The following is a 27,160-nucleotide window of genomic DNA, read 5'->3' on the forward strand; positions in this document are numbered from 1 at the left end:
AAAATAATAAAGAACCATGAGGTAATGAATTAATTTATTTCTGCTATAGAATTCAACCGTTTGTATTTGCACTATTTTATCATCAAAAAGAATCATAAATTGTCGACTAACATATACACCTGAACATGATAGACCACTTTTAACATATCAAGTAGATTGTTCGTACAATTTGTACGTATAGAGAGAGAGAGAGAGAGAGAGAGAGAGAGAGAGAGAGAGAGAGAGAGAGAGAGAGAGAGAGAGAGAAACATTAAAATTATATTCAAAATATTTCATCATCCGAGAAATAGTCACTTTCCGGGCTCTCTGATCCGAAATAGTCATCCGAATCCTCGCCCATCTCGTCATCATCGTCGTCCGACGAATCGCTGTCGGGTATTGCTCCTCTACCTAGAGGACAAACAGGCGCGAGATTCCGAAGTCTGAATGTGAAAACACACTCCGAATTGAAATTACAACGTTGTTTGAGTTTCTGGCGCACTTTGTCCACAAACTCCTGTCCTCTTCTTTCTAAGAGGAACGGGCAGCTTGGATGCCAGTAGGCGTGGTCTTCCCATGGATCAAAATCAAACTTTTTCAACTGTAAAACCCCGCCACATTTGAAACACTGCGCTAGTTTGTAGTCAGTAGTGAGGAAGTAGCCAGCCTCTGCCAGCTGTAGAGAAAACGCGTCAATACTGGCGTCAAAACTTTGCTGCAGTCTTTTACAAGACTCCAGGCGGCGCTGCATGTCTTCATATTCGGACCTCCCTAAACGAACACCCCTGTCGTTAAAAACCTGACGAATAAAGAAGTATTTTAGAATGCCTGTTAAGTACACGTCTCCTTTAACATAGCACATAAACTGTTCACCAACGGAAGGTAGTGGAACGAGTTTTCGAACAAGAGTAGAAAACGCTTGCATACGAATCTGTCCATCCTTGGTTTCGAAGTCATGACCAACAGCATGCTCCTCCACTACAACGGACACTTTGACCACGTCTATCTTCTGCTTGGTCAGCCTCCGACATCTAAACACATCTGCGTGATGATACGTGTCACACAGGTAAGGCTCGAAGGTTTTCCAAGACAGATTGACAACATTGTTTTCAACCGACACCCCGCACACGTTCTGATAAATAGAGAAAAAATGAAGAACTCCCAAATCTGCAATAAAATGTAGCAAGGCATCCTTGTTGTACATCCAGCTGAAAAAAGCGTGTCTTTGCAACGATCGTCTACTTTCGTTTTGTTTTTCCCACTGGAATGTTTGAAGAAAAATCCAGCTCCCATTGCCTAACGGAAGTAATCCTTTCTCCTCGTTTTTTACGCCACTAATGCTAGATTTTCTGTCTCTGTCGTTATCTTGAGTGGAATCACTTTTAAATCTATCTCTTTCTTTCCACGTTTTGAAGTTTTTGCTGATTTCATCAAGGGAAATGATTTGTGAAATGATAGTCCACATTCTGTAAAAAGAAAACACAAGGAAGTATTACCTAATTGATTCACATACCCAATTATGATCTCTTTTGAGTTCCATGTCTATCCGAGAGATGTAAAGGTCATTTTGAGGGTTTTGGGGTGCAATATGACATTAATACCATTATGCATGATGGCGATCATTGAATTCCGATTCTAATTTAGTGTTAAATACTAAGACACAGCCGCAGTTGAGAACTAATCCGGCTGACATTAAATTGAGCCTTGAACGTTGAGATTGTTGAAGGTAAAACTCCTTTTAAAATTGAGAGATTGGTCATTGATCGACCATTTACTAACATACAAAATATTTTAACGTAGTGTCAAGTTCAAGTCATATGACAGTAACAGAATTTAAATATATAGGTTTGTAAAGGCCTATATATCCTTCAATCAAGCCTGAAGGAAGGTAAAGTTGAAAAGTATTATAATAAATGTACAGTAAGCTTATCAAACGGCTGTTAAACTGACATTTTAATTGTAACAGTTAGAGCTATCGGTGAATATAAAATATACAAAGTAACAGATGCAATAAACCGCTCCTCTACTATACGCTATCAGGCGGATAAACCTGTTACTTAACAAGTATAAGAACAGATGCCATGTCGCTTTTTTTCACAAGAATACATACCTGACTGTGTGCAACTGTGTAAGATCAAATGGAGATTAAAAGACTACCTGCAAGAAATTTCATCACAGTATTTTTATAAATAAAACTGACAAATTGCACAACCGGAAGTAAACAACAAAACGAATAACTGCTTTGACTTTTTAGAGTTATCCCGCTTTAGCCTCTACACAAGGTGTAACTACAGGATTAAATTCTTACCAAAATTGCGAAACTTTAAATACAGATTAAAAATTCAAAACGAACTTCTGGGAAAAATCCTCTTGACATCTTTTTAAGCAACGCTTCATTTACAATTTACTAGCAAAATACACACGTGCATCTAGCAAGCCACAATTTGGAAATACTGCTATGACACCATGACAGAAGTATCACCGGTACAGATTAATTCATATATAATTAAATGACACATCAATTGAACAATAACAATCCTCTAACTGCAGGAAAATCAAATGAGAGTGGACTGAGATAAATATGAACACCCACTTCCTCTTTGGTACACTAAAAATAATTTTAAAAGCGGCTCATGTTACACCTACTGTTATAGACTTATATTTACACCTATCGAGTATAATTCCCTCTATTTCTTAATTAAGGAAACTTATAGTTAGATCTAATTCATAGCTTTATAAAAACAGCCAGACTGAAATCTACGCGCCCCGTTTATCGATTGACGATTGGTCGAAACCTACAGCGACCTAACAAAAATCACTGACTGCACAAACTAATCTAAATCATGATAATGTCATCTAATCAAATTCCCATATGAGACGATTTGGCTGTTTCTTTTAGCTAACGGACTTATGTACATTAACAGTAATTTATACTCTGTCCCAAGTTTTTGCTTCCACCATTTTTTGCTTGATATTTCGATAATCATAAATACCTAAGTTGTGCTCAAACTAAGTTCATCCACTAATATGAAAAATGTCCAGATTACTAGTATCTGTTTTGAAACGCCCCCCTCGACCGCTTCAGGTTTCAATACACATCCCAAAATAGAAAGTCTACGGAGATTTTGCATTGCATCAGCCATTAAAATCCCGGATGGTAACGTTGAAAAATTGCGCGAGTTATCCCGAATACTTCCGAATGGAGAAAAGATGTAAACATTTCCCATTATAAATCTCCGTAAGAATTTTTTTTCGTTCCTGTGAACTTTTATGAGTAAAAAATGATAAATGTTCAATGAAAATATCTTGGATATATTCCCTTTTATCGATTTCAACTGTATTTCTTTCACAGGAATGTGTATTTTTATTAAAAATCATCAAAAAGTGATGGAAGCAATAACTTGAGACTGCTAGTATAGTGAATTTTACTTACTTTTTACAATCGATTTATTAATTTGTCAAAAGAAAGGTGTAAATGTAAACAATAAAATGTTTGTATGTAGCGATCATTGCAGAAAAAATTAACACAATTTCTGCAATTTTGCAACCTTCATCACCCGCATGAACTCAAAGAAATTATTTTTTTGTTTAAATATATTTAGAGCAATTTTCTCACCTTCTCCTGGATAGTTACACTACCCATCTCATACTATCTATCTACGCCCGTAAATAACCACATTTGTTTGCTCAGGGCAAATCTCTAATTTAGACCCAAGAAGTCTGTTGGATATCCTATATATCTGTTGGTCGTAAATGACGAGAGAGAGAGAGAGAGAGAGAGAGAGAGAGAGAGAGAGAGAGAGAGAGAGAGAGAGTATTTTGTAAACTTTTGTCTGTATATGGAGAGGGATCTAAAAAGGTAGTACTAAGCTCCCGTGAAAAGCAACATAACTAAACCTTTCATTTTCTCAAGGCAGAAAAAGCGAGGATCTACACGTATTTTAAACATTTTGAAACATGATATATAGTGTCATTTTAGTGCAACTTAACCATCTATTATTGAATAATGTGAGTTATAATTAAGGTATCAGACTTTATGTATAATGGATTTCAAGGTCATAACTTAAAGGCATGGTCACGATTTCGGTCAAAAATTATTTTTCTGATTGTAATGTTTACAATGAAAATTATTTTTCTGATTGTAATGTTTACAATGCTTCAGTAAGGCATTATTGATAGGCAACCAAAATTTGAGTGTCATTCGTTGAGTTATAAGCGAGTTACAGGGTTTACAATTCTTTGTAATATAAACAAACCTTTTATTTACATTTTGAATGCTGAAGCTGACATGAATTAATATTTTCCGCGGTACGGAGATTAGCGGAAAATAATTGTCTTGTTGATTCGAGTAGAAAATTGTATCCAATGAAATTCATAGTTACGAGTCACGTGTTGACGAGTGTACGATTGGTGTTCGATTAGCACGAGAAATCAGTTCTAGCCCGTCTTCTTACAAAGACGCATCAAATTTTCATCAATAAATTTTTTTATTTTTTATTATACTATAATTTAGAAGCTTAAAATTTTCATATTTTTGTTGCAAAGTCCCTGCACTACCCTCGATACGGCGCGCATTTGCGACTTTGACATGGTTTGGGACACAGGTTTCCAGAGATTTTTCTATTTAATAGTTTTTTATTTCTGTTTTTTTCTGGCCGGTCACGTCGTCGATGAAAGGTTCAAATATTTGTTAAAAAAGGGCGAGGCAGTGATTTTTTATATTACATTATATGTACATGATACAATTTTGTATTGTTCAGCTTAAAATAAACTTCCGGCTCCCCCGTATGCATTCTGGGCTAGTCGGCAAATATATATTTGCTTGTCATTTTTGTAAGAATAGATAAGACTTCATAACTACCGCCATATCAGCTGTCGATTTCTATTGCTCTATCCATCGCTACACACCCCCTGCCCTATATAAGGCCGATAGCACTTTTCATGCTTCACCGCAGTCAAGTATTTTATTCACCCGAACACGTTACATCGGCCGAAAAGACTTGTAGAAACGCATTTTGAACAAAAATAATATGGAAACCACTGTACTAATAAGGAATATCCAATGAACGACGAAACAAGACAGACTGAAATCCAGGCACGCATATTTTAAAAACCCTCGATAATTATCGGACGTTTTCCTGTGTATGTTATAGCAGCGTACATGCGCAAACCATACACCATCGCAGATTGGACAATGTCAATGATTGCATGGATTTTAGAAACGGAGTGTTTTTGTATAAACCGATGGAAACGATGTGACATTGCTACTTTCTTGGGTTTAATATCATTTATCTACTGTGTTGGATGTAGTACCGCAGGGGTTTCCAAAATGATGCAGACGTTATGCAGTCTATATTAACGACACGCGTGTTCGATGTGCATGCAAAGTAAAGCAGCACTGTGTAAAATAATACGGATACCTTGGAAATTTTCTCGATCAATATATATACCCCAGTGGCAGTTCATGAGTTGAGAAGCTATCGAAACTGATATGGCGACCAAACGTTTTTATGAATTCATGTCAGCTTTAAAGTAACAGTTTAAGACCTAAAATGAATGTGTTGTAAAATAAAAACTGTTTATTTAAGACGAATCAGCTTGAAAAAAAGACTTTTTTACTGGTATATTGAATCATGTAAACAAAAACAGGACACGAGTCTTGTTTACATGACAGAGAATTGTGAGCCCTGCATCTTGCTTTTTACTCTACGACTGACTCTCAGATTTCATTTGATCATTAGAAGCCCATTCAAAAGGCAAGTACATACTGCCAAAGCATTGTTCTGTATAAATTGCATCATAAAATATTGTTTTAAAAATCTTTAAACGTCTAAATAAATGCATCGCGTGTGACCATTAATTAATTGTGGGCTAAGTTTTCTTAGTTTTAAACTGAACGTGCACCATATGTTCCTCCAGATACAAAGAAACCATCGCCTGACTCCGATTCTTTCACAGTTTGTATTCCTCGTGTTTGCAAGATAAAAACGCATTTAAAGTCAATCGTCTTTGTCTACAATACAAAGAAATGTTCATTGGAATTTGAAATCAATTTTTAATTATGAAAATTCCTATACAAAAGAGCTTTAGTACTTAATAACTTAATAAAATCAACTTATATAAACTACACAATGAGAACAACATTATAAAAGACCACAAGAACTATTCCTTCAACCAAAGATTTACGCCAAGGTTGCACCCCAATTTAGATTAAATTAATTGATTTTAAAATGGTAAACGGGATTTTTATGACGGGGAAATCTGCGTATCAGGGTGCGCCAACAAATCATTACATCTTCGTGGCCCGTCGCCTCACGACAGACCTTCAGAACGACCAGAATTGTTTAAAGCCCGCTACCAGGGAAAGTTTGAATAGCGCTGTTTGTATTTGTTTCACTTTAAATTCAATACCTATCTTGTAGATTACCAGTTTAAACGAACGCTTATTTTTCTTGGCTCGGGAGCTGATTTTCTAGTGTTTTATAAAAATTGACAGGAGGTTTTGGGTTTCTATCAAGAGGGGTTGGGTTTTTTTCCCTCCGCGTTATAAGGCTGCATTGACTTTGATAGGGACAGAAACCAAAAAATGACGCTAACAAGTGTCTCTGCAGTAATTAAGACTAATGTCCCACGACAGTCCATTAAAAAGGACTTCTTGAGCAAATTAACGGAACACTTATGCCAGATCTACAACACGGAAGCAAAGGTAGGTAGAAACAGGTGGACAATTGACCGATTTGTTGTACTAAATCCCAATGTTCCCATTTTTAGTCTTAACTGATTTTAAACATTAGTAACTAGCAAAAAATCGATTTGAATTCCAGTGCTCATAAAGGTGCTATTTTTTTTTACCTGCAGGAAGACAAAAAATAAGCAATCAAAGAGAAAGTTATCGGGGTGGATAGGCTAAGTAAACCCGTATAACTTTTAAACATTACGGTTTCTTATTAAATTAAGCCATTAAATTATCTTAACAAAGGAATGCAGCTCTATGTTGCATTTTACCATAATGACGAGAATTTCTTTACTGTGTGAGAGTTCGGGGTTCCTGTCACCTCTGTTAACATGACGATTGTGTTCAGTACATCACCTGCACCTGCCTTTTCTTAATGAAAACAAGGTATCCTCACTAGTGATACCCCCACTATGGTGTGAATATACAAAATATGCAAAGTCGACATTTTACGAGATCAGGTTTGGGGTAATGCTAAATGTAATGCCTTGCAATGCATTACATGTTTTTGAAGTAATGCTACAAATTTAGCTTTTCAAATGATGGTAATGTAATGCATTACTTTTCAAATGTTAGTGTAATGCTGGCATTACATGGCATTACTTTGCATTATTATGCTTATCTATGCATGTTTATTTATAAAATTGTGATGAATTTAACAAAAGTTGAAATGCAAAATATTTACATAGAATTTGTTTAAAAATTAATCCCACCATATGGCATTCTTAAACAAAGTGTGTGCTAAAATTTCAACCATCCACGATTGATAAAGTTGATTAGAAATCTTTTACGAAACTTTTAACAATAATAAAAATACCTAAACTAAGAATGGGTTAAAATTTCAAGCATTTGGGTTAAAATTTCAAGCATCTGCGATGAATAGAAGCTGAAAAAAATCTTTGACGAAATTTATTTCGAATTTTGGGCTAAAAATAAACAAATTCAACATTAAGCAACTTTGATGAATAGTTGCAGAGAAATATGCGACAAAAATTGTTACAGACCGACAGACAGACACACAGGGGCAATGCACACAAGCACCTGACGTTATAAATTTTTGTCATGATGAAAATGAATACAATGTTCCTTGTGTATTATTAGGTATAGGGTATTTATTTTCATCATGACAAAAAATTATAACGTCAGGTGCCCGTGGCAAAACAGTACCCCCCCCCCCCCTCTCCTTCGAAGCGAAGTCCTCGATAGGCGAAATCCTGTGTCCCGATGTTCACATTTTTCAGCGCTGAATACTTTAAGTAATTCTCTACCACTTCTCAATATGAAAAATATCAGTTATCAACTTATTAAAATCATTGAAATAGAGTTTATTTAACCTGCTTGTCGTTGTTTAAAATTAATACATAACAACGCCACGCCACCTGCTCAGCTCATTATGACGTCATATTTCAGAGAGTGATTGTGGAAATCCATCCGGACACCCCGATGATGAGGGGTGGTCTGACGGCTCCCATGATGAACATTGAGTTTTACCACAACACTGACGTCATAACACAAACCACCAAACACAAGCACGCGACGGGAATGGCCAAGTTTATGGCAGACGAACTACGTATACCGGTTGACAGGTAGCGTGACGTCGTACAGCCGAATATCGTCTGTCTTTGTTGTATATTGTGCAGTGGCGTAGGAAGCAAATTAAAAGTGGGGGGGGGGGGGCTAGACTTATTCAAATTCTTGACAATTGACAAGCAAAAAAAAAAAAAAAAATTGGTTACAGTTATGTATAACTATGTAAGTCTGTCCTAACATATTTATGCAGCACATTGGGACGGTTTTTGATAAAAATGCACATACTGGGTACCTGTGAAAGAAATCGATGAAAGGAAAAATATCAGTATATCTTCATTGAAACATTACGATTTTCTCTCGAAAAATACACAGTTCCTGAACGAAAACAGATTTCTTACGGAGATTAATAATGGGAAATCTTTTCTCCATCCGAAGGTCACTTGGAATGCCTCGCACAATTTTTCAAGGTTATTATCCGGGTACTGTTCAATGCAAAAACTCCGCAGACTCATCTATTTTTAGCTGTGTATTATATCTGACAAGATAGAGAGGCGTTTCAAAAAAGAAATCTTGGAAAATTTTCGTACTTTTGAATGAACATCGTTTGAACCCCTAGGTATTTATAATTATCGAGTAATTAAGATAGTATGGGACACCTCCATGTTGTGACGTACTATATTTATCGAAATAAACGATAAAATCAAGCTTAAATTTATGAATAGTTTCTTTCCCGACATTGTAGCGCAGTGGATTAAAGGGTTCACTACGAATCTGTATGTCATGCGTTGGAATCTCGCTAGGGATTTTGTAATTTTGACCTTTCCAAAAAAATTTAAAACGTATTTTTTGGTTAAATGTTGTAAAATTTGAAAATTTTAAACCGTTGAAAGTATTTCAAATATAATGCTCTTTAAAAAGCCTTAATATCGACGGATGTCCCATACCCCCTTTTAAGCAAAATGTGAATGTGAATCGAGGATCTCTTGGAACAGAGTATAGATAATCAAGCTGATATTTTTGTATTTCATAACGTATGACGTCTGAAAAATGTCCACTGAAAGTCAAAATAACCACTTTATAGAACATATATAGAGCTGTACATATGTATTTTAAGTTTTTGACATTAGACAAAAACAAAATGCTGCTCTTTTTTCTGTAAGAAAATCTTTAATTTCCCAAATATTCAATGAACCTGCGTTGGAACATTGATTCCAGATGAATATCACTCTTATATGGAGAGAAGATAAAGAGTTCGGTAGATACATGCATGTGCATTAAAAAAATTCAAATTTATACAAATACATAAGTACACACCTTTAGTTTACGTAAATTTTAAGCATCATGCAAAGCTTATACTTCTCATTGTATGATTTAATGACCCTGACAACCCAGCACGTGGTTTACTTAGATTCAGATAATCCAAAAAACGATCGTGTTTTTTAAAAAACATTTTATAAGTAAACAAGTTATACCAATCACCATTTTGTAATTTTCATGAATGCTGGAATGTTGCACTTGTCGGTTAGCTACTATTTCTACATAACAAAATAAGGACGATCCCATAATGTCAGGACAATTCAAAGGAAATGCATATGTGGTATGAACACCCGGATATATTACCATGTCAAGCATTGTGGTTCTATTAAATATGACCTCGAGTGAAATCTACCATAACATGCAAAATAATTGATGTGTTAAAAGATCTAGAATAAAAAGTGATTTAATAGGATAATTCAAAGTAATACACATGTGATAGAAACACCAAAACATATTAATTGTCGAACATGAAGCTATGGTTCTATTAAATATGTCTTCTAGTGTCACATACCGAAACAGGTAGAATAATGATTATTGCTGAGTTAAAAGGTTTAGAATAATAATTATTGCTAAGTTAAAAGGTTTAGAATAAAACGTGATATACTAGTACTCAGACATCGCCACCTTTTTTTCAATATTTAAATACCATTAAGGAGTCGTTGTAAGAAAGGATGGTTCTGCTGCTCCTCAGTGGTTCTATTGATAATCTGGAGGTTTTGGGGTCTAAACACAACCATCCTTAGTGGAATAAACATTCGTTTGTGAAAATAGTGAACCCTGTCCCATCACAAACCTGATATGATCAAACTTTTAAGGTGGTAAGTGACACCTGTCGATATTAATGTGAATTAAAGTACATTACAATTGAAAGACTTTCACCGGTTTAGAATTTTCAAACTTAACAATATTTAACCAAAAATACGTTAAAAAATTTGTTGAAAATGTAAAAATTTTAAAATCCCCAGCGCGGGATTCGAACTCGAAAGTTCTTTCCCACAGCGCTAAGCTATTAGGTGACTTTTTGGGGAAAGAAACTATTCATAAAATGACACTTAATTCTACTGTTTATTTCGCTAAATAGTGCGTCACAACATACCTTAAATATTCTTGCATATTCAAGATTCTTACAAACATTTTCAAACATGTTACAAGCAAAAGAGAAATAAACAAACAAAAAAACATTCGTTGACCTTTTTTTTTTTGTTATTTTCAGAGTCCTGGTTTTGTTTTTCGACACTAGAAAATGCACATGATGTACATATCTAAAGAGACTCAAGATGTTGGCTTCCTATCAAGTGACTGAATTGATGATGACACACTTTTTGCTCTTTGTTGACAAGTATTAGACATCTGGATTTTTTATAACCTAGATGTTGATATATCAAGCAACTGTCAATAAAAGAAATAAAAAACAAAAATTTATTTTAATTACACTTAATGGTATTTTTATCTTATACCCTGGATTATGAAGGGTTAGAAGCGAGAGACGGATGGAATCTATCGCTTGTTCCGTTCTCCAATAGTTCTCGTGTATTGAATTCTGTTCATTCAATATTATGATTTTAACGCTTAGTCTTGGTCCGTAGCAACGAAAAGAGGTGCAGCAATAATGTTGGCCTCCTTCACTCTTTTTGACATTCTATCTATAGATATAGAATAAAAAACGTAAAGCCAACTGTCCCTCCCCCTAACGTCGGAGCTTACCTATTTCAAAACGTCACCTGCTTATGGATAGAAAACACCACACTACCCCTATTCGTCTGCATCCCCACACAGTTTGGTACCTGTATGTAGAAGTTTGTATATAAAAAAAGCCATATCTTTTCGATGATGAATGCCTCCCTATTATAAAAAATGAAATAATTGATAAAAGCTTCGATCACCCCCACCCCACTGAATTCCCTAAATAAAAACTCCTTTTAAAATATAAGTTACAGGAACTGTAGGGTAACATAATACTTTTTTTTTTTTAGAAAAACATGCACCGTTGGTATGTGCCCCCTAACAGGATGTTCAACCAACCGTCACATTTAGTTCCACCCTACCTTTCTATTTTTTATTTTTAATTGTGTGTTTTGTTGCTTTCTATTTGTCACTCGAAAAAGTAAGCCTTCAATGTCTTTATGGATGAGAAAATGTCAGTCAAGAAGAGTCGTCTGTGTGGAGGTACGATATGGACGTACAAATGTATATATACTGGATACTTGGTCTGTTTGGAATTTTACTGAATTATTTTTCAGGTAATGAAAGTAACTTTTACATTTGTTGTTAGATTAACATAATACTTTATTGATGGCATCGGCTAAATACTGTGCTTGAAAAGTTTTGTCGGCGAACTAAACTGACCCGAAGAAAATTGATACAAGAATTGAATGAATTATGAAAAGTATCAGTCTGAAACTAGAAAATACTCAAATGATGTGTTTTTAAATTTAGAAAGATTTCACGAGGTTTTTAAAGGCTCGTTCGAGATAATCGACGAATGTTACAATGTAATGGAAAACATTGTTACAGAATGTGCACATTTAGAGAGATAATATTTTTGTTCTACCAAAACAACCCCAGCTGTTCAATTTTTTAGCTCACCTGAGCTGAAAGCTCAAGTGAGCTTTTCTGATAAAAATTTGTCCGTTGTCTATCGGCGTTGGCGGCGTTGTTGTTGTTGTAAACTTTTCAACCAAACTTGGCACAAAGCATCACTAGGTGAAGGGGATTCAAATTTGTTCAAATGAAGGGCCAAATCTCTCTCAAGGGACGATAATTTAGAATTATTGAAAATTTGTTGGTATTTTTCAAAAATCTTCTTCTCAAAAACTATTAGGCAAGAAAAGCTGGAAGTTGTATTGAAGCATCCTCAGGTAGTGTAGATTCAAATTTGTTCAAATCATGGTTCCCAGGGGTAGGATTGGGCCACAATGGGGGATGGATTTTTACATAAGAATGTAAAGTGAAAATCTTTAAAAATCTTCTTCTCAAAAACTATTAGGCCAGAACAGTTCAAATTAGAGTGGAACCATCCTCATATAGTGTAGATTCAAGTTTGTTCAAATCATGGTCCCCGGGGGTAGGGTGGGGCCACAATGGGGGGGGGGTGTCAAATTTTTACATAGGAATATATAGAGAAAATCTTTAAAAATCTTCTTCTAAAAATCTATAAGGCCAGAAAAGCTCGAATTGGAATGGAAGCATGCTCAGAAGCTGTAGATTCTATTTTGTTCAAATTATGGTCCCCGGGGGTAGGGTGGGACCACAATGGGGGGATGAATTTTTACATAGGAATATTTAGAGAAAATCTTTAGAAACATTCTGGGAAAGATTTTTGTCCAAAAAGCAGTAACTTGTGTGAAAGCACGGGTTGTGCAGATTAAACTTTGATCAAACCATGATTCCCTAGAGAAAAGTGGGGCCACAAAGTGAGGGTGCGGGGGGGGGGGGTTATAGGAATAGAAAAAAATCTTCTTACAGGTACAACAACCAAAGGGGCTTGGTATTTACCATAGATATTTGTGGATAAAAATCGTCAATTTTTTTTAGTAAGATTTACTGTACTTAGTTGTCAAGATATTTTGATACAGTAATGGTAATTTAATCAGTTATGGATAGTGTTGCTCAGGTGAGCGATCTGGCCCCTGGGCCTCTGTTATTGTAATATGAAACGATCATAAATATTTTGTTTGAATACAGATGCAATGGGTCAGTGTGTTAGAAGCGGATTGGATGTACCTGTACCAAACTATGGCATGAGCGTGTTATCTTACCCTGACGATTCATCTCCAAATTATGGCCAGTGAGTGCAATATGGGTGGTTTAATTGTTGGTTAGCCACAAAAGAGGGTGGTGCATCTCAAAATTAAAATCAGAAGTGCATTAACATTTTTTTAGAATGTAGGATTGGTTCTTAAAATTCAGAAAGGTAAAAAAAAATCAAGTAAATAATACAGATCTCTCTCTCTCTCTCTCTCTCTCTCTCTCTCTCTCTCTCTCTCTCTCTCTCTCTCTCATGCCATTACATTCTACATGTAGGATTGACATTCGTTTATTTGTTTACTCGTCTTGTGTATACCATGTCTGGCTCTCGCGCTGGGACCCAGGTCCTCCATCCGAATTTGTTCAAACCGGGAGCTACAGACCTGCGGCTAGCCTAGCACACCATATATAGTGTACTCTTCATATCTTGAAATTCTTGTTATTCTCTAAGGGACTAACCCATAGACAGTTCCGTTACAATAAGAAGACGATTATCTACGGGACTTACCACTAGACAGTTCCGTTACAATAAGAAGACGATGGCGCGTTGTTGTTGTTGTTGTTGTTTTTTTGGTACCAGTATTCTAATGTCTCGAGAATTTACCATGGATATTTAAAAACCTTTGTATATGAGGCCATAGAGGAAAATACTTCCGTTGCAAATATAATTTGAAAATCAATTTCTTTTAAAAAATGAATTAAAATAAGATACGATTTGAGCCCAAACAATTAAAGTATTATTTTTTCCAATTTTATGTCTATAAAATGGTAAATTGATGCTTTAAATGCTTTACCAAACTTTTGAAAGTCAAGTTACTCACGAAATACAAAGCTTAAAATTCTGCTATGTAGAAAAACTGAAGTCTGGACCCCCCCCCCCTCCTGGAAAAATCAAATTTCTTAAATTTGCATCGTGAAATTACCGAATACATGACCCCCCCCCCTCCCCCAACACCACCACCACCCAACCCCTTGTAAATCTAAATATCCCTCGGACCCCCCTCCCCCCTTTTCTCTTGTTGCAGTTCCTAGAAAAAAATAATCTGGATCCGCGCATGTTAACGTTCCTTATAATTCAAAGGTACCTTTATTCTAGGGTACGATTTCTCCTGATACCGCTTGGCACGGCATCTACCGTTTATTCAGTGCATGACCAGTGATTACTATTGCTTTTTTTAGTTGGTGATCGTTTAATTGTTTTGAACCGGTGTCTGTTGATTTTGAAAAGAAGCTGATGATTTGTTTTAGGCTGGTCTGTTTGGTATTTTAGCATGTTTTTTAAAATAACTTGTTCGTTTTGCATTAACGTATTTTTTACCCTTTCCGCCGCCCATACTCGGGACGACCGTGCAATTAACTTTTGTTCGCCATGTCTATTAGCAAAATTATCAAAAGAAACTACTGTCGAATAAATTTTCTACTCTTGAAAACTGAAAGAAACGAAAAAAAAAATATCATCATGTTAAATAAATCTCTGATACGAATTAAAAATTTATTCGTACGTAATTCTGACTAATTCATTTGACTGGCAATGCCTGTCTGATATGCGCGATATGCACGCTGTTATTCATGTGTTTGTTGTTGTTGTTTTTTTTTTCATTTATTTTAACGGTCGCTTTTTTTTTATCATAGAACAAATATGTAAATACTATAATTTACTAGATCATCGAAAAAACTCTGTTGAGAGCATTTTAACATCCGTGTATATTGACATACATTTACATCTACGAAGTATTATTCCCTCTATTTCTTAAGGAAACCTATAGTTAATTCATAGCTCTATAGAAACTGCCAGACTGAAATCTACACGCCCCGTTTATCGATTGGTCGAAATATACAGCTGCTGAAACTGATAAGAAACTGACAGGACAGATATAGACACGCCCTGTTTATCAATTGGTCCAAACCTACAGCGACCTAGAAAAAATCACGGACTGCACGAAATAATCATGACGATGTCTCACAGGAGACGATTTGGCTGTTTCTTTTAGCTAACGTACTTACGTACATTGACTGTAATTTAGTGAATTTTACTTACTTTTCATAATCAATTTATCAATTAGCTAAAAGAAAGATGTTAATATAAACAATTAAATGCTTTCTTTGATGATTCATTCGGGTTATGAAGGTAGCGATCAATGCAGAAAAAAATTACATAACCCGCGTTAGCGGGTTATGTATTTTTTCTGCAATGTCGCTACCTTCATACCCCGAATGAATCACCAAAGAAAGCATTTTATTGTTTAAGTATACATTAGCGAGCGTGTTTCTCCCGAGGCTTCACATCTTTATCATAAGGCTCCCTTTATCCATAATGCTCCCTTACCTGAACTTACCTTAGGTAAACCGACCGGTTAAAGGGACCTGGACACGATTTCAAATGAAAATTTTATTTTTTATTTCTATGTATAAAATAGTTAACTTTTGTATTTTGAATGATTCGCCAAAATTTGAATGTTAGAAGTCGCGTTACAAGCGAGATACAGAGGTAAAAAGTTGTTGTTATGTAAACAAAGCTCGAGTCTTATAAGTTTGTTTACAAATACTGTAAAGTAAAGAAATTGCCATTTCTCTATCAAAATAACTTGTGGAAACAAGATAGACTGATTCAATGGGTTCATCAATAATTTCATTACAACAAACAGCAACATTGGATAGAAACTTATACCAATACAACAAATATGTGAACATTAACGGGACTCGAGCTTTGTTTACAAAACAAAGAATTCTGCGCCCTGTAACTCACTTGTAACTCGATACTTGACTTTTAAATTTTGTCAAAGCATTGAAAACATCTTTATTAACAATTCTAGACATAAAAATTGAAAAAATAAAATTTGAAAATTTTGAGTTCAGATCGTGTCCAAGTCCCTTTAAAAACACACCCAGCCATCTTCTAAATACATAATAACACCATACGCTTTTGCTCTCCAGTGCAGTGCCAATGGTCTTAAAACTTTTGTAAAAATATAACCAGCACTGCTGAGACCAAAGGGGGGGGGGGGACTGTAAAGACAAAGTAACGGTCTGAGCCACTGAAATTCCACGAAAAACCTAAATATCTAAAAAAAAAAAAAAAAAAAAAATCTAGATGAATATCTATGTAGTGATATCCTCTTGTCAAATTCAAATCGAATTTAATCATGAAATAACCTTTCTTGGCAAAATAGAGACCCTCTAAAGAACCTTCAAATTTGAACTTTCTCTTTGATCAAGAATCAATACTGGCTTTTTATGGCGCTGAGACAGTCAGTGGGTTTACACAATAGCAGTTCAAAACATTCTGTGGGTGCGTTAAGAGTACTGCCGTTGGCAGACAAAATTTACCACTGGTAATTTTTTTAACCATTGGTATGCCAACGGTACCAATGTTTTCCGATAAAATTTACCTTAGGTAGACATTTCTGCAGACGATCTAGAGCTCTGTTAGCGATGATAACTTTTTTCATGACGTCACAAAAAGGCGGATATTGTGTATGCATTGAAGGCAACAGATTAATTTCACAGCTTTTTCCTCCTTTTAAAAATATTGTTGCAGCTGAACAATTCCTTATAAGCACTGAAACAATGAAAAAATTCTGTGTATGTAGGCATGTTGCAGGTGATTGGGGACATTGGTTGGAATATGACTGTCATGCATCTAAAGCACCAAAAACATTTTGAAAATGAAAGTTTTCTCCAATTTTTTGCTTGTGATGTAGGCTATCTATTCGGCCTTAATATTTTTAAGAAGGAGAATATACTTTATAAAAAACTTGTTCTGAAGCCGATCAGCCATACATCGAAAGCTCTCAAACGTGGTTTCCACAAAACACCAACAGTTCCTTTTCAACATTAGGTGTAGGGGTCTTGCTAAAACGCGGAACGGAAAACGGAACGGAAAGCGGAACGGAACGGAAAACGGAAAATATCACATCACGTTTATCGCATTAAAAGGGTATAAACTGGCCAGAAACGATTTACTTTGTTTCATTTATTCATATCTCTAATGAATGATTATCAACATGTGGCTGTCTTATCGATATTCTTATGAATGTCTATCAAATATAGCATTGTATTCAATTGGCTTTAGTTAAGTATGAAACGGAAAAAATCAAATGTATACGAATTGTGAAGTATAAGCATAATTAAAAGAGTAAATAGCTATAAATATTTACTTATTTTCTTACATGGTATTGCTGGCATATCAGCGTAACGTACGCAGTTATTGAAAGCGTTTCATGTGTTTTTATGAGTATTTTTATATTTCAAATGTGATGTATATACTTACATCAACATTGAATTTTCGGTGTTCTGTACGATCTTAAATCATACAGACGATACAGTATCATTGAGATGAAAAAAAAATAACCCGTACGACTGCCGACATTTAAATTTAAAGTACATTAAACACTAAAATACCCAGTACTTAGTGAAACTAGTATTTTTAGTAATGCAATTTTGTTAACGTTTGCATTTCTTGGCAATTGTTCATTCCTGCAGCTATATACATATGATCCGAATAGAGAGCTCTAGACGTTGCCTGGTTACATTTTCTGATTATAAATTGTGACCATAGTCTGTCATACACATAGCTGTAAAAGATGCAATTGAAATAGATGAAACGGGAAATATCCGACAAAATTTCATTGACACATCATTTTTTAATCGGAAAAATTCACAGGATCGAAAACAGATTTCTTTCAGAGATTTATAATGGAAAATGTTGACATCTTTTCTCTATTTGGAAATCATTAAGAAGACCTTGCACAATTTTTCAACGTTATCATTTGGGTCTGTTGAAATGCAAAACCCCGTAGACTTCTTTATTTTTAGCTGTGTATTGAAACCAGCTGATGAGCTAGAGAGGACGTTTTAAAGACGGAATAATAAGAATTTTTCATACTTCTGCACTTCTGAAAGAAAATCGCTTGAACCCTGAGGTTTATATAAATATCGAGTTATTCAGCAAAATGGGAATCGAGGGTATTTTGGGACAGGTTATAGTGTCATTGCATGTTATGTAATTTTGAGGAAATAATTTAAATTATTTCCTCAAAATTACATGACATGCAATTATTATTCTTGAATAAATAATCTTATATTGCTAATCTTTCGGGAAAAAATAGAAATTACATAAAGTGTATCGTTTTTAGCATGATTAACAAATCTATCAAGTAAATAACATTAGATAAAATTTCCGCTTTCCGTTCCGTTCCGCTTTGAGTTCCGTTTTCCGTTCCGCGTTTTAGCAACACCCTAGGGGTAAGGCCCTTTGGATTGTTGTTGGCATTAACCATAACATTGACTTTCAAATGTGTCCCTGAACAAACGGTATCAAAATCATCGGGTGTAAATATAATGGTATCATAGTAATCGCATAGTAATGATTCACTCTAGCCATGTTCTTCAAAGATCTAAGCACATTTTGCAGAAGAAGAAAAAATGTAAGAAAAAAAAAAAACACTTAACTGTACAAAAATTATATTTCTGAATGTATCCTTTTGGTGTAAAATGATCAACAAGGCAAAAATATTGCTTCTTGGTTTGACATTTTCCGCTAAATAATCGACCAAAGGTACCATTGTTAACATTGGTAAATTCCCCACTATCTGTACCCCAAAACTCGTTCAGAGTATATATGGGTCCAATGGCACCAATGGCACAAATTGTTACCATTGGCAAACAGGTATTGGTACCACTGGAAATACTATGAACGCACCCTGTGACTAACTTTTTTCAACAAAAGGGGGGCTCTTCAGTGCTGATTTGTTGTTAGACAAAAACACACTTTCGGGATAGTATAGAACGCCATAACTTCATAATATATGAATTGGTATATGTTTTATATGCAATGGTAATATCATTTTATGAAGTGGTAACATCATTATATGCAGTGCTGACATCATTATATACTGTAATTTCACAATTATATCCAGGGGTAAAATCTTTATATGAAGTGGTAGCATCATTACGTTATGTCGTAAGATCATTATGTGCAGTGGTTTATTCATTATATGCTATGAATAAATCTTTATATGATATGATAAACTCATTTCATACAGAGCTAAACTCATAATGAACTATTGTTCAATCGTTATGTTATGTGGTTCACTCTTCATGTGCAGTTGCAAAATCCTTTAATGCAGTGCAACTTCTTGACATTAGGTGATAAGTTCATTATATGCAGTACTAACGTCATTACTGTTATGGCGTGTTAAAATCATTATATATGTAAATTTGTATGGTGGTAAAACCTTTATGTATTGTGGTGAAAGCTTGACATGCAATGGTAAATCCTTTATATGATGTGACAAGTACTAATAATTCGGAGCTTAATTAATAATTGATTAAATCTAATAAATGAAATACCAATTTATATACATGTAATATGAAATTGGCGTTCCATAGGAATGTGATAAATTCAATCCTGTAACCAAATTTTATGACATTCAGTATATAATCATCAGGCTTTATAACATTATTCCAAAATTAAAAAGAATTTTTAAATCGATTTTTAATTGAAATGCTAGATGTTAACTGAAAGTCAGAATTGTACTCTAAAAATTGATGTGTATCACGCCATTATGTCCACACAACTTTACAGATAAGCTTTCCAGAACATATATAAGGAAAATTTTGCGTGAGTAATCAATCAATCAATCAATCAATCCTCTATATTTCAGGTAAATATTTTTGTGTGTTTTTAAGTTATAGTATGCTGTTATATTTTTGTTTTCTTACACAGTTTTTGCAAATTTCATAGAAATGTTAACTACAATTTCAGTCATGATTTAAATAATACGAATATCTAAAAATAAAAATAAGCTATTATTCTCGGTCTTCTCAGTTTATTTAATTCAAACAAGTTTAAAGATGAAATTCATAAAAATTACATTATATGCAGAAAGAAGGAAATTTGTTTTGCTTGCAGTCTAATGAATGAAGTCATAAATAGAATGTTTGTTATTGTGCATGGAGTTATCATGTAACTTTTTTTTTGCACTTTAATTTTTTTTTCTTCTCAAAATGGGTTTTAATTATTTCCGTTTCTGATCGACTTTTTATAAGGACATATCAAATAACACTGCACATATGAACATTAGCTTCAATCAGACCTCAGTATGTCAGATATCCAATGACACGCGTGTACGTGCCTACAGGAATTACGAGCAAACTTTAGACAAGTGTCCTTCTAACATATTTTAATTTTAACGATAACAATATGCATTATGACTAAAAATTAAAATTCTTCAGAAGTACACTAAAGTGATGTATAGAACTTTTTTATTGCCTTTTCATATGTTTTATTATTTATATTGTTTCTAGAGGTTTAAACTGTAAGTGGTTGTTTCGATCAGCTGACACAACGTTGAAGTTAATATTTCTTGTAACTGAGCAGGTCCAATGTGGAGATGTTTTGTTGGCATTTGATGGTAGGGAACATTTATCTTGGATCATTTTTACATAAGACTTAAACATTAATAAATTAAACTAATGAATAACATATCAATTATTCAAATATAATAATAATAATTATAATAATAATAATAATGATATAGAACCTGCGATATCGTGCATACAGAAACCCACCTAAATTCCAATCTTTTTCAAGGTACAACAATGGGCGATCGTAAGATCGGTGATGTTTTTTGCTCTCCCCAAACTGCACCCTCTGTATCACCTTTCTACGTCACGTCGTCCAATCAGATGTTACTTAGCTTTATCACGGACTCTACCACACACGCGCAGCTTGAAAAAGGCTTTAAGGTGGAAATACTCTCTGCCAGACCAGTAGGTGGGCAATACAAATCAATAAGACACATTGTGAAATATTGATATTATACACATTCACATAAACAGATTCATTAATTCTACCTGTTTGCTGTATCATTCCAGCATATGAAGCAGAGGCTTGCAACTCAAATATCAAAACTTTGGTAGCAACCAAGAACGAAGAAGTTTTAACATCCCCATATTTCCCGGAAAATTACAAAAGGTACTAAGACATCTTGAGTTTGCTATTCTAAATTTTTGTAAATGGACAGCGGAAATGACAAACAATATATATATATATATATATATATATATATATATATATATATATATATATATATATATATATATATATATATATATATATATATATATATATATACACACACACACACACACACACACACACACACACACACACACACACACACACACACACACACACACACACACACACACACACACATTTTTTTTAAATGCAAAACGGATTAATTCAAACAAAATTATCAACCAACGAAGAACACGTTGTGCCCAATAAATGATCTTACATGTATAACAACCAGTATTTATTGCCAAGTAATTGAGAATTAAATCAAAATCAACGGTTTCGCACAAGAAAATCATACATACATTGGCGTGAAATGAACAGATATTAAATCCCAAAACGAAGAACGTGTTAGCGCAAACAGTCGTCAGGTGGCGCTTTTTAGATTTTTCCGTTACAATTTTTTAATTATATATACGTCTCTGATCAAATCGCTGCTTGGATTACCGGCATTTTTATTCTTTCAACATGATGTTCATTTGCAACAAGGGTTTGATACCCGATTGAATTTGCCAAACTATGTGTAGCAGTTCTATAAAATTCAACAATTGCAGACAAATCTACTTTCTCTATACTGTTCTGATTTAACCCAATTTTAGAAATATCAAAAACGAACACTGTGAATGAAATGTAAAGCTTTGTCTCTAAATAACAAGTGAACAAACTGTAACTACATGTATATACTAGTGAATATATGTGCTACATGCAATAATGAAGTTTTTTGTCAAAGTTTTTCCTTTTGCGCGTCGATATAACAAGGGTTGTTGAATTCATCCTTAAATTTACCCTTGTCGAAAACACGCGATCTGTCTCGCATACTCGTAGTGTCCGTACTGTGTTTTCCGTCTCATGAACAAATCGTACTGTTTTTCCAGTTTTACATATAAAAAAAATCAGTCAACCCAGGCTTAATTATAAATGCAGTAGTTCTCAATTAAAATTGTTTGGAATCTTTTTTGGATCCTCGGTTTAAAAAAAAATAATTTAGGATCTGTAATGTGTTTATTGTTCTCGGAATATCCATTGAATTTGATTTAAGCGCACTCACGAAATCTAGATTACTATCCATACATTTACTTATATGTTAAACATTTACTTTCACGACAATTCTTATTTTAAAAAAATAGAATGTTCAAAGGAATTCCTTTTTATTGATAATATGCATGCAGTTTATATTTAATTTTCAAATGATTACAATAAAACAAAGATTCTACCTTTGTCAATTATACGCAAAGCAGCAAGGGTAGTTTTAATATTTATATGGATTGATTTTTATTAAATATGAATTTACATTAACATGGTTCTTATATTGAAATGAATAAAGGAATATAAAAATTATGGAAAATTTGCTTACTAGTGTATGAAATATAGTCACAGCCCCCCTTCGCCTCAAGATCAACAGCCCACTTCGTCACTTCGGATTTTCGATCAAATACTCCTCATTTCATACATGTGAAATGGTTTTCTTTTATGAATGTTGATTTTCTATTCACATGGAATAATTTTGGACGAAAACACTTGGAAGTTCTTCTGTAGGATTCGACATTTTTAATGAAATACCCTGAAGATGATACGTTGCGCCCACTCCACCTGTATATTGTCGAAGTGTTTGGGTTTTTCCAAAGATATCTAAACTCCCATGTTACTAGAGGTAGTTTATCAATAATCACTGTCTTCCGTGCGATACTTTTGGTTATTAAAATCGCTTTTAATTAAACATGATAAGTCTTTGAATACTCGATGGCCTACTTACACCGCATCAAAATCACGGTCCCCGTGTTACACCGATCACGACCCCCTCATGTGTGATTCTACACAACTAGTAAATTGTACATGATCTTCATCTCTTAAAAAACGGATCGAACGGGGATGGGGCTAGCTCCAACAGACCTATTCAAACAATACAAGTACCCATCCATTTTATTTGACTTCTGGCACAGAATGGGTTTGGAGTTTCCCCCCAAAGAAAATTCAAACATTTTACATTTTAAAATTACTAGTACCAAAACTATGGTTTGGACCCCCGACAGACAAAATTATTCCTCGAACCCCCCTCAAGGAAAAGATATGGATCCGTAGTTGCAATTTTCTTTACTTAAAATTTAAACATAGGTACATGTATGGATGGCATAACACGAAAATTCAGATTGAAAAACGATGGAATACTATGTGTAGGCAAATGTCGGTTTGTCCAATTTGCGATTTGATCTAGTACCAACTATTTGTGACGTGAAAACAAATTAATGGTTCGACTTTCATTAACAGTTATCAAATAGAAATACTTCAGCAAAGGACACTTTATCTTTTTTTTTTATTAGTGTCCATTTAATAATAATTATTTTGATTAACCGAAATACTTTGAATTCTATGGGCGGCACACCCCTTATAAAGACATAGTAAAAAGTAATTTACAATTTTAAAAACTCTTTGTTAATATATTAATAACCTCTCTCTTTTCTTTTATATATGAAATGAAACAAACCATTTATACAGCGGATATTTTAACAAAATGAATTAATTTTTTCATCTTTTCATCAAGGGAAGATACCTCTTTGAGAACGGGTATGGTGCAAAATAGCGCCATTCATTGATTATTTGCGTCAATATATATACGTTCGTTTAGATTTTGTCTGTTTCTTTCGCGCCTGTGTTAAACTATCTTGATTTCAATGTGTTTTTATTGTGCAAAACCGTTGAATTTTAGCATCTTTTATATGTCAGTGAGCACTGTTGTTCAATTAGTGCACGAAGCAATACGTTAAATATTTTTTCTCATAATTAAAAATAAATACCCTACATGTATTATTAGATAACGGTTTTTTTTTTCATTATGAAATAAATAAATAACGTCAGGCGCCTGTGCTGTTGTCTTTTCTGCTGTTCAATATATGTATAGTACTAGAAAATAACAATGCATGCATGCTGTATCTTCATTTATTTACTTATCACCTGTGTGTTATCTTTGAACAGGGATACAAATTGCTTTTGGAACATAACATCTCCGACGGGAGACGGGACTATCAGAATCAATGTGCTGTTTCTGGATACAGATGTATATGAAGGCGTTTGTTACGATAACATAACCACCTATGACGGTAAATCTGTACAATTCAAGTTTCTTATTTTTACATGAGTATGCTTCCTGTTAGCTGCAATAATATAGCTCTCTACCGATTTTTTTTAAGGGGGTGGGGGGGGGGGGGGGAGAGACGTCTTCAACTCCATAGGATCTCCGTAATCCTTAATAGTGCAAGTGCGGGAATGATTCACTCCCGCAACAAAATTTCGGCTCAAATCGGATATAAATGACAATAACATTTGCATTTCTTACCTGAACTCAAACATTGTAGTTGTGTATGGCATAAATTAATCCAAAAATATCAAGTATAGTCCATATATCGGTTATTTTACGTGTTTGTCAAGAACTCAAGTTGAATTTGTCCGCCATGTTTACGGACCTTGATAGGTTTTAATTATTTTGGGACAGCCAATGAGAATTCAGGAGAGGATCTTGAACCGAATATAGGAATTCCCCTATTTTAAACATGATTAACGCGGTAAATATGAATTTTCCATTATATACCATTTCCTTTAATGATGTTTAATGATAGAACAAGGTAAGATCGCTTATTTACACTGACATTCACGTTATCAAGCTCATCAAAGCTCAAGGCGTACATCCCATAAAATCACGCTAGAACTGTCATGGCTGCTGAAAAAGACGACAGGTAAACATGCTGATGTGTTTTATCTGGTTTTGATTAGTATAGTTTTTTGGTTCAACCTGAATTAAAAAATCATGCTGTTTTAAGGAAGTCAAATATAAAAACGATCTTTTCAGACCGAAATCAGCCGCATGAAAATTAATTTTGCACCATTACGGAGATCCTGTGGAATTATAGCCCTCTCCAGTAAACATCAGATATAAAAATTCGTAGAGGGCTACAGTATTGCAGCTGGATTCCTATAAGCATATTTGGAACAGTTAATATAATTTGTGAAATGAAACGCGTTACAAAGAGCTGTTAAAAGCTACCTTTTACTTGTAAAGTATGCCAGAGTACTCTTGCAACATAAGAGATATATTTGTCGAATATTTTGGACTCAGTTACACTTTATTAATTAAAAAGAGGCTGATATTAACATAAAACGTGATTTTATATTCAGGAGAAGAAAGGAAAGTGTTGTGCGACACGAAAAGTTTGAAACCGAAATCATTGTTGTTCAACTCCTCGTTTGTTCAGATAATATTTTATTCAGACGATCAAATAGAAAATAGAGGATTCCTGTTGATGTACAGTTTCTTAGGTCAGTAACAGACCAACCAAATTGATTAAAAGCAATAAAAAATTGAATTTATCACTTATCGTCTATACCGTAATTTTTTCTATGCAGGGGAAGCAGCAACTTCTGAATCATCTACATCTGCCACAAAAATAACAACAGAAATAAGTACAACCGAAGCTACACCAATAACGTCAAATGCAGAGACAACAACAATGTCAATTTCAGAAACAACTATTTCAACATCAGAGACAACAACGATGTCAACTGCAAAATCAACAACAAAGTCAACATCAGGGAAAACAGCGATATCAACTGCAGAATCAACAACAAAGTCAACTGCAGAATTAACAACAACAATGTCAACTTCAGAAACAACTATGTCAACATCAGAGACAACAACGATGTCAACATTAGAGACAACAACAGGAACCATTACAACTGAAACAACAATATTAGAGACAACACATTCCAAAACTCTATCCAGTGGTTATCCAACAGCAGGGACAACACAAAATCGAACTCTGTTATTAACCACTGAAGCTGTGATATCTCTGGTCGTGTGTTTAATGTTTACGCTGGTTTTCGTTATCATAGCATGCATAGTGTTTTGTTTTGCCAAGAACAAAAAACGGAAACGTTCAACCGATTTTTCTTGTTCCTTTGCCCCTCCACTCTGGAGACGCCATTTCATTGAAGTTGATTATTTACGGAATTAAAGTGACCGAAATAAACCAAAAATAAGGCACGACAAATGAACACGACTTTCGTGAATTTTTATTGTCTAACTTGGTTTTATGTTGGAGAGAGAGAGAGAGAAAGAGAGAGAGAGAGAGCGTTTGGTGAAAAGATCCTTTGACAATGATTGTCTCTCTGTTGCAAAACATTAACGACCCAGCAATGTTCGATAACTCTAAATTTTATTCGTCCCATAAATCTGCCTTTTACATAGACAAATTTAATTAGTCTTGAAGTGTTAATATTACGCAAAATGGTTCAACTGCTTGGCCTAGTGGTTTCACGGAGACCTACTACCCCAGGCACGTAGCACCAGGGGGGGGGGGGGCTGCCCCCCCCCCCCCACTTTTCTCGCAGCAACTCATTTTTTAAAATTTACACATAAAAAATTGAATTATCATGGAGTTGCAACCCCCCCCCACTTTTTATGGAGGATGTAAAAAAAATGATATGAAAATAAAGAAATTAGGATTGAAATTGAAGTTATATACTACGCCAGCCCCCCCCCCCCCCCCCCCTCCCCCGTATTAGGATTTTGAAGATTTTGGAAAAGTCTTATTTCCTTTTTTTCTGCTTGTCAAGATCTTTTTGATGAGTCTGCCCCCCCCCCCCCCCCCACTTTCAAAAACGATGCTACGTGCCTGTACCCAGAGGTACAAAGGTTCGAGCCACCGATGCACCGGTACAACATGCATTTTTTTCTAATTTGATCTTAACTTGCATACACTATTTATTCCATTATATTCATCGTC

At 34.6% G+C, this 27,160-nt stretch overlaps 2 protein-coding genes across 6 annotated transcripts; one reads left to right on the forward strand and one right to left on the reverse strand.

Moving 5' to 3' along the window:
* Positions 1-17: 17 nt before the first annotated feature.
* LOC105343630 (uncharacterized) lies at positions 18-11,336 on the reverse strand. Its single transcript, XM_011451064.4, has 3 exons — positions 11,264-11,336; positions 2,090-2,136; positions 18-1,445 (listed from the first exon to the last, which is right to left on the reverse strand). Exon 3 carries the CDS (start codon positions 1,442-1,444, stop codon positions 263-265), a length of 1,182 nt encoding a protein of 393 aa, XP_011449366.3. The 5' UTR covers position 1,445; positions 2,090-2,136; positions 11,264-11,336; the 3' UTR covers positions 18-262.
* A 276-nt stretch (positions 11,337-11,612) lies between these two features.
* Positions 11,613-26,506, forward strand: LOC117681862 (mucin-22). 5 transcript variants are annotated; one of them, XM_066075241.1, is made up of 8 exons: positions 11,615-11,799; positions 13,244-13,346; positions 20,615-20,721; positions 20,901-21,083; positions 21,185-21,284; positions 24,357-24,481; positions 25,554-25,694; positions 25,782-26,506. In XM_066075241.1, exons 1-8 carry the CDS (start codon positions 11,733-11,735, stop codon positions 26,387-26,389), a joined length of 1,434 nt encoding a protein of 477 aa, XP_065931313.1. In that variant the 5' UTR covers positions 11,615-11,732; the 3' UTR covers positions 26,390-26,506. The 5 variants fall into 5 exon arrangements, with proteins under 5 accessions (XP_065931315.1, XP_065931313.1, XP_065931316.1 ...); XM_066075242.1 differs by having other exon boundaries at positions 11,630-11,725; XM_066075243.1 differs by lacking the exon at positions 13,244-13,346 and having other exon boundaries at positions 11,613-11,799.
* The last annotated feature ends 654 nt before the right edge of the window (positions 26,507-27,160 follow it).

The sequence above is a fragment of the Magallana gigas genome, chromosome 2 (assembly GCF_963853765.1).
Source record: "Magallana gigas chromosome 2, xbMagGiga1.1, whole genome shotgun sequence".
Classification (NCBI taxonomy): Eukaryota; Metazoa; Mollusca; class Bivalvia; order Ostreida; family Ostreidae; genus Magallana; species Magallana gigas.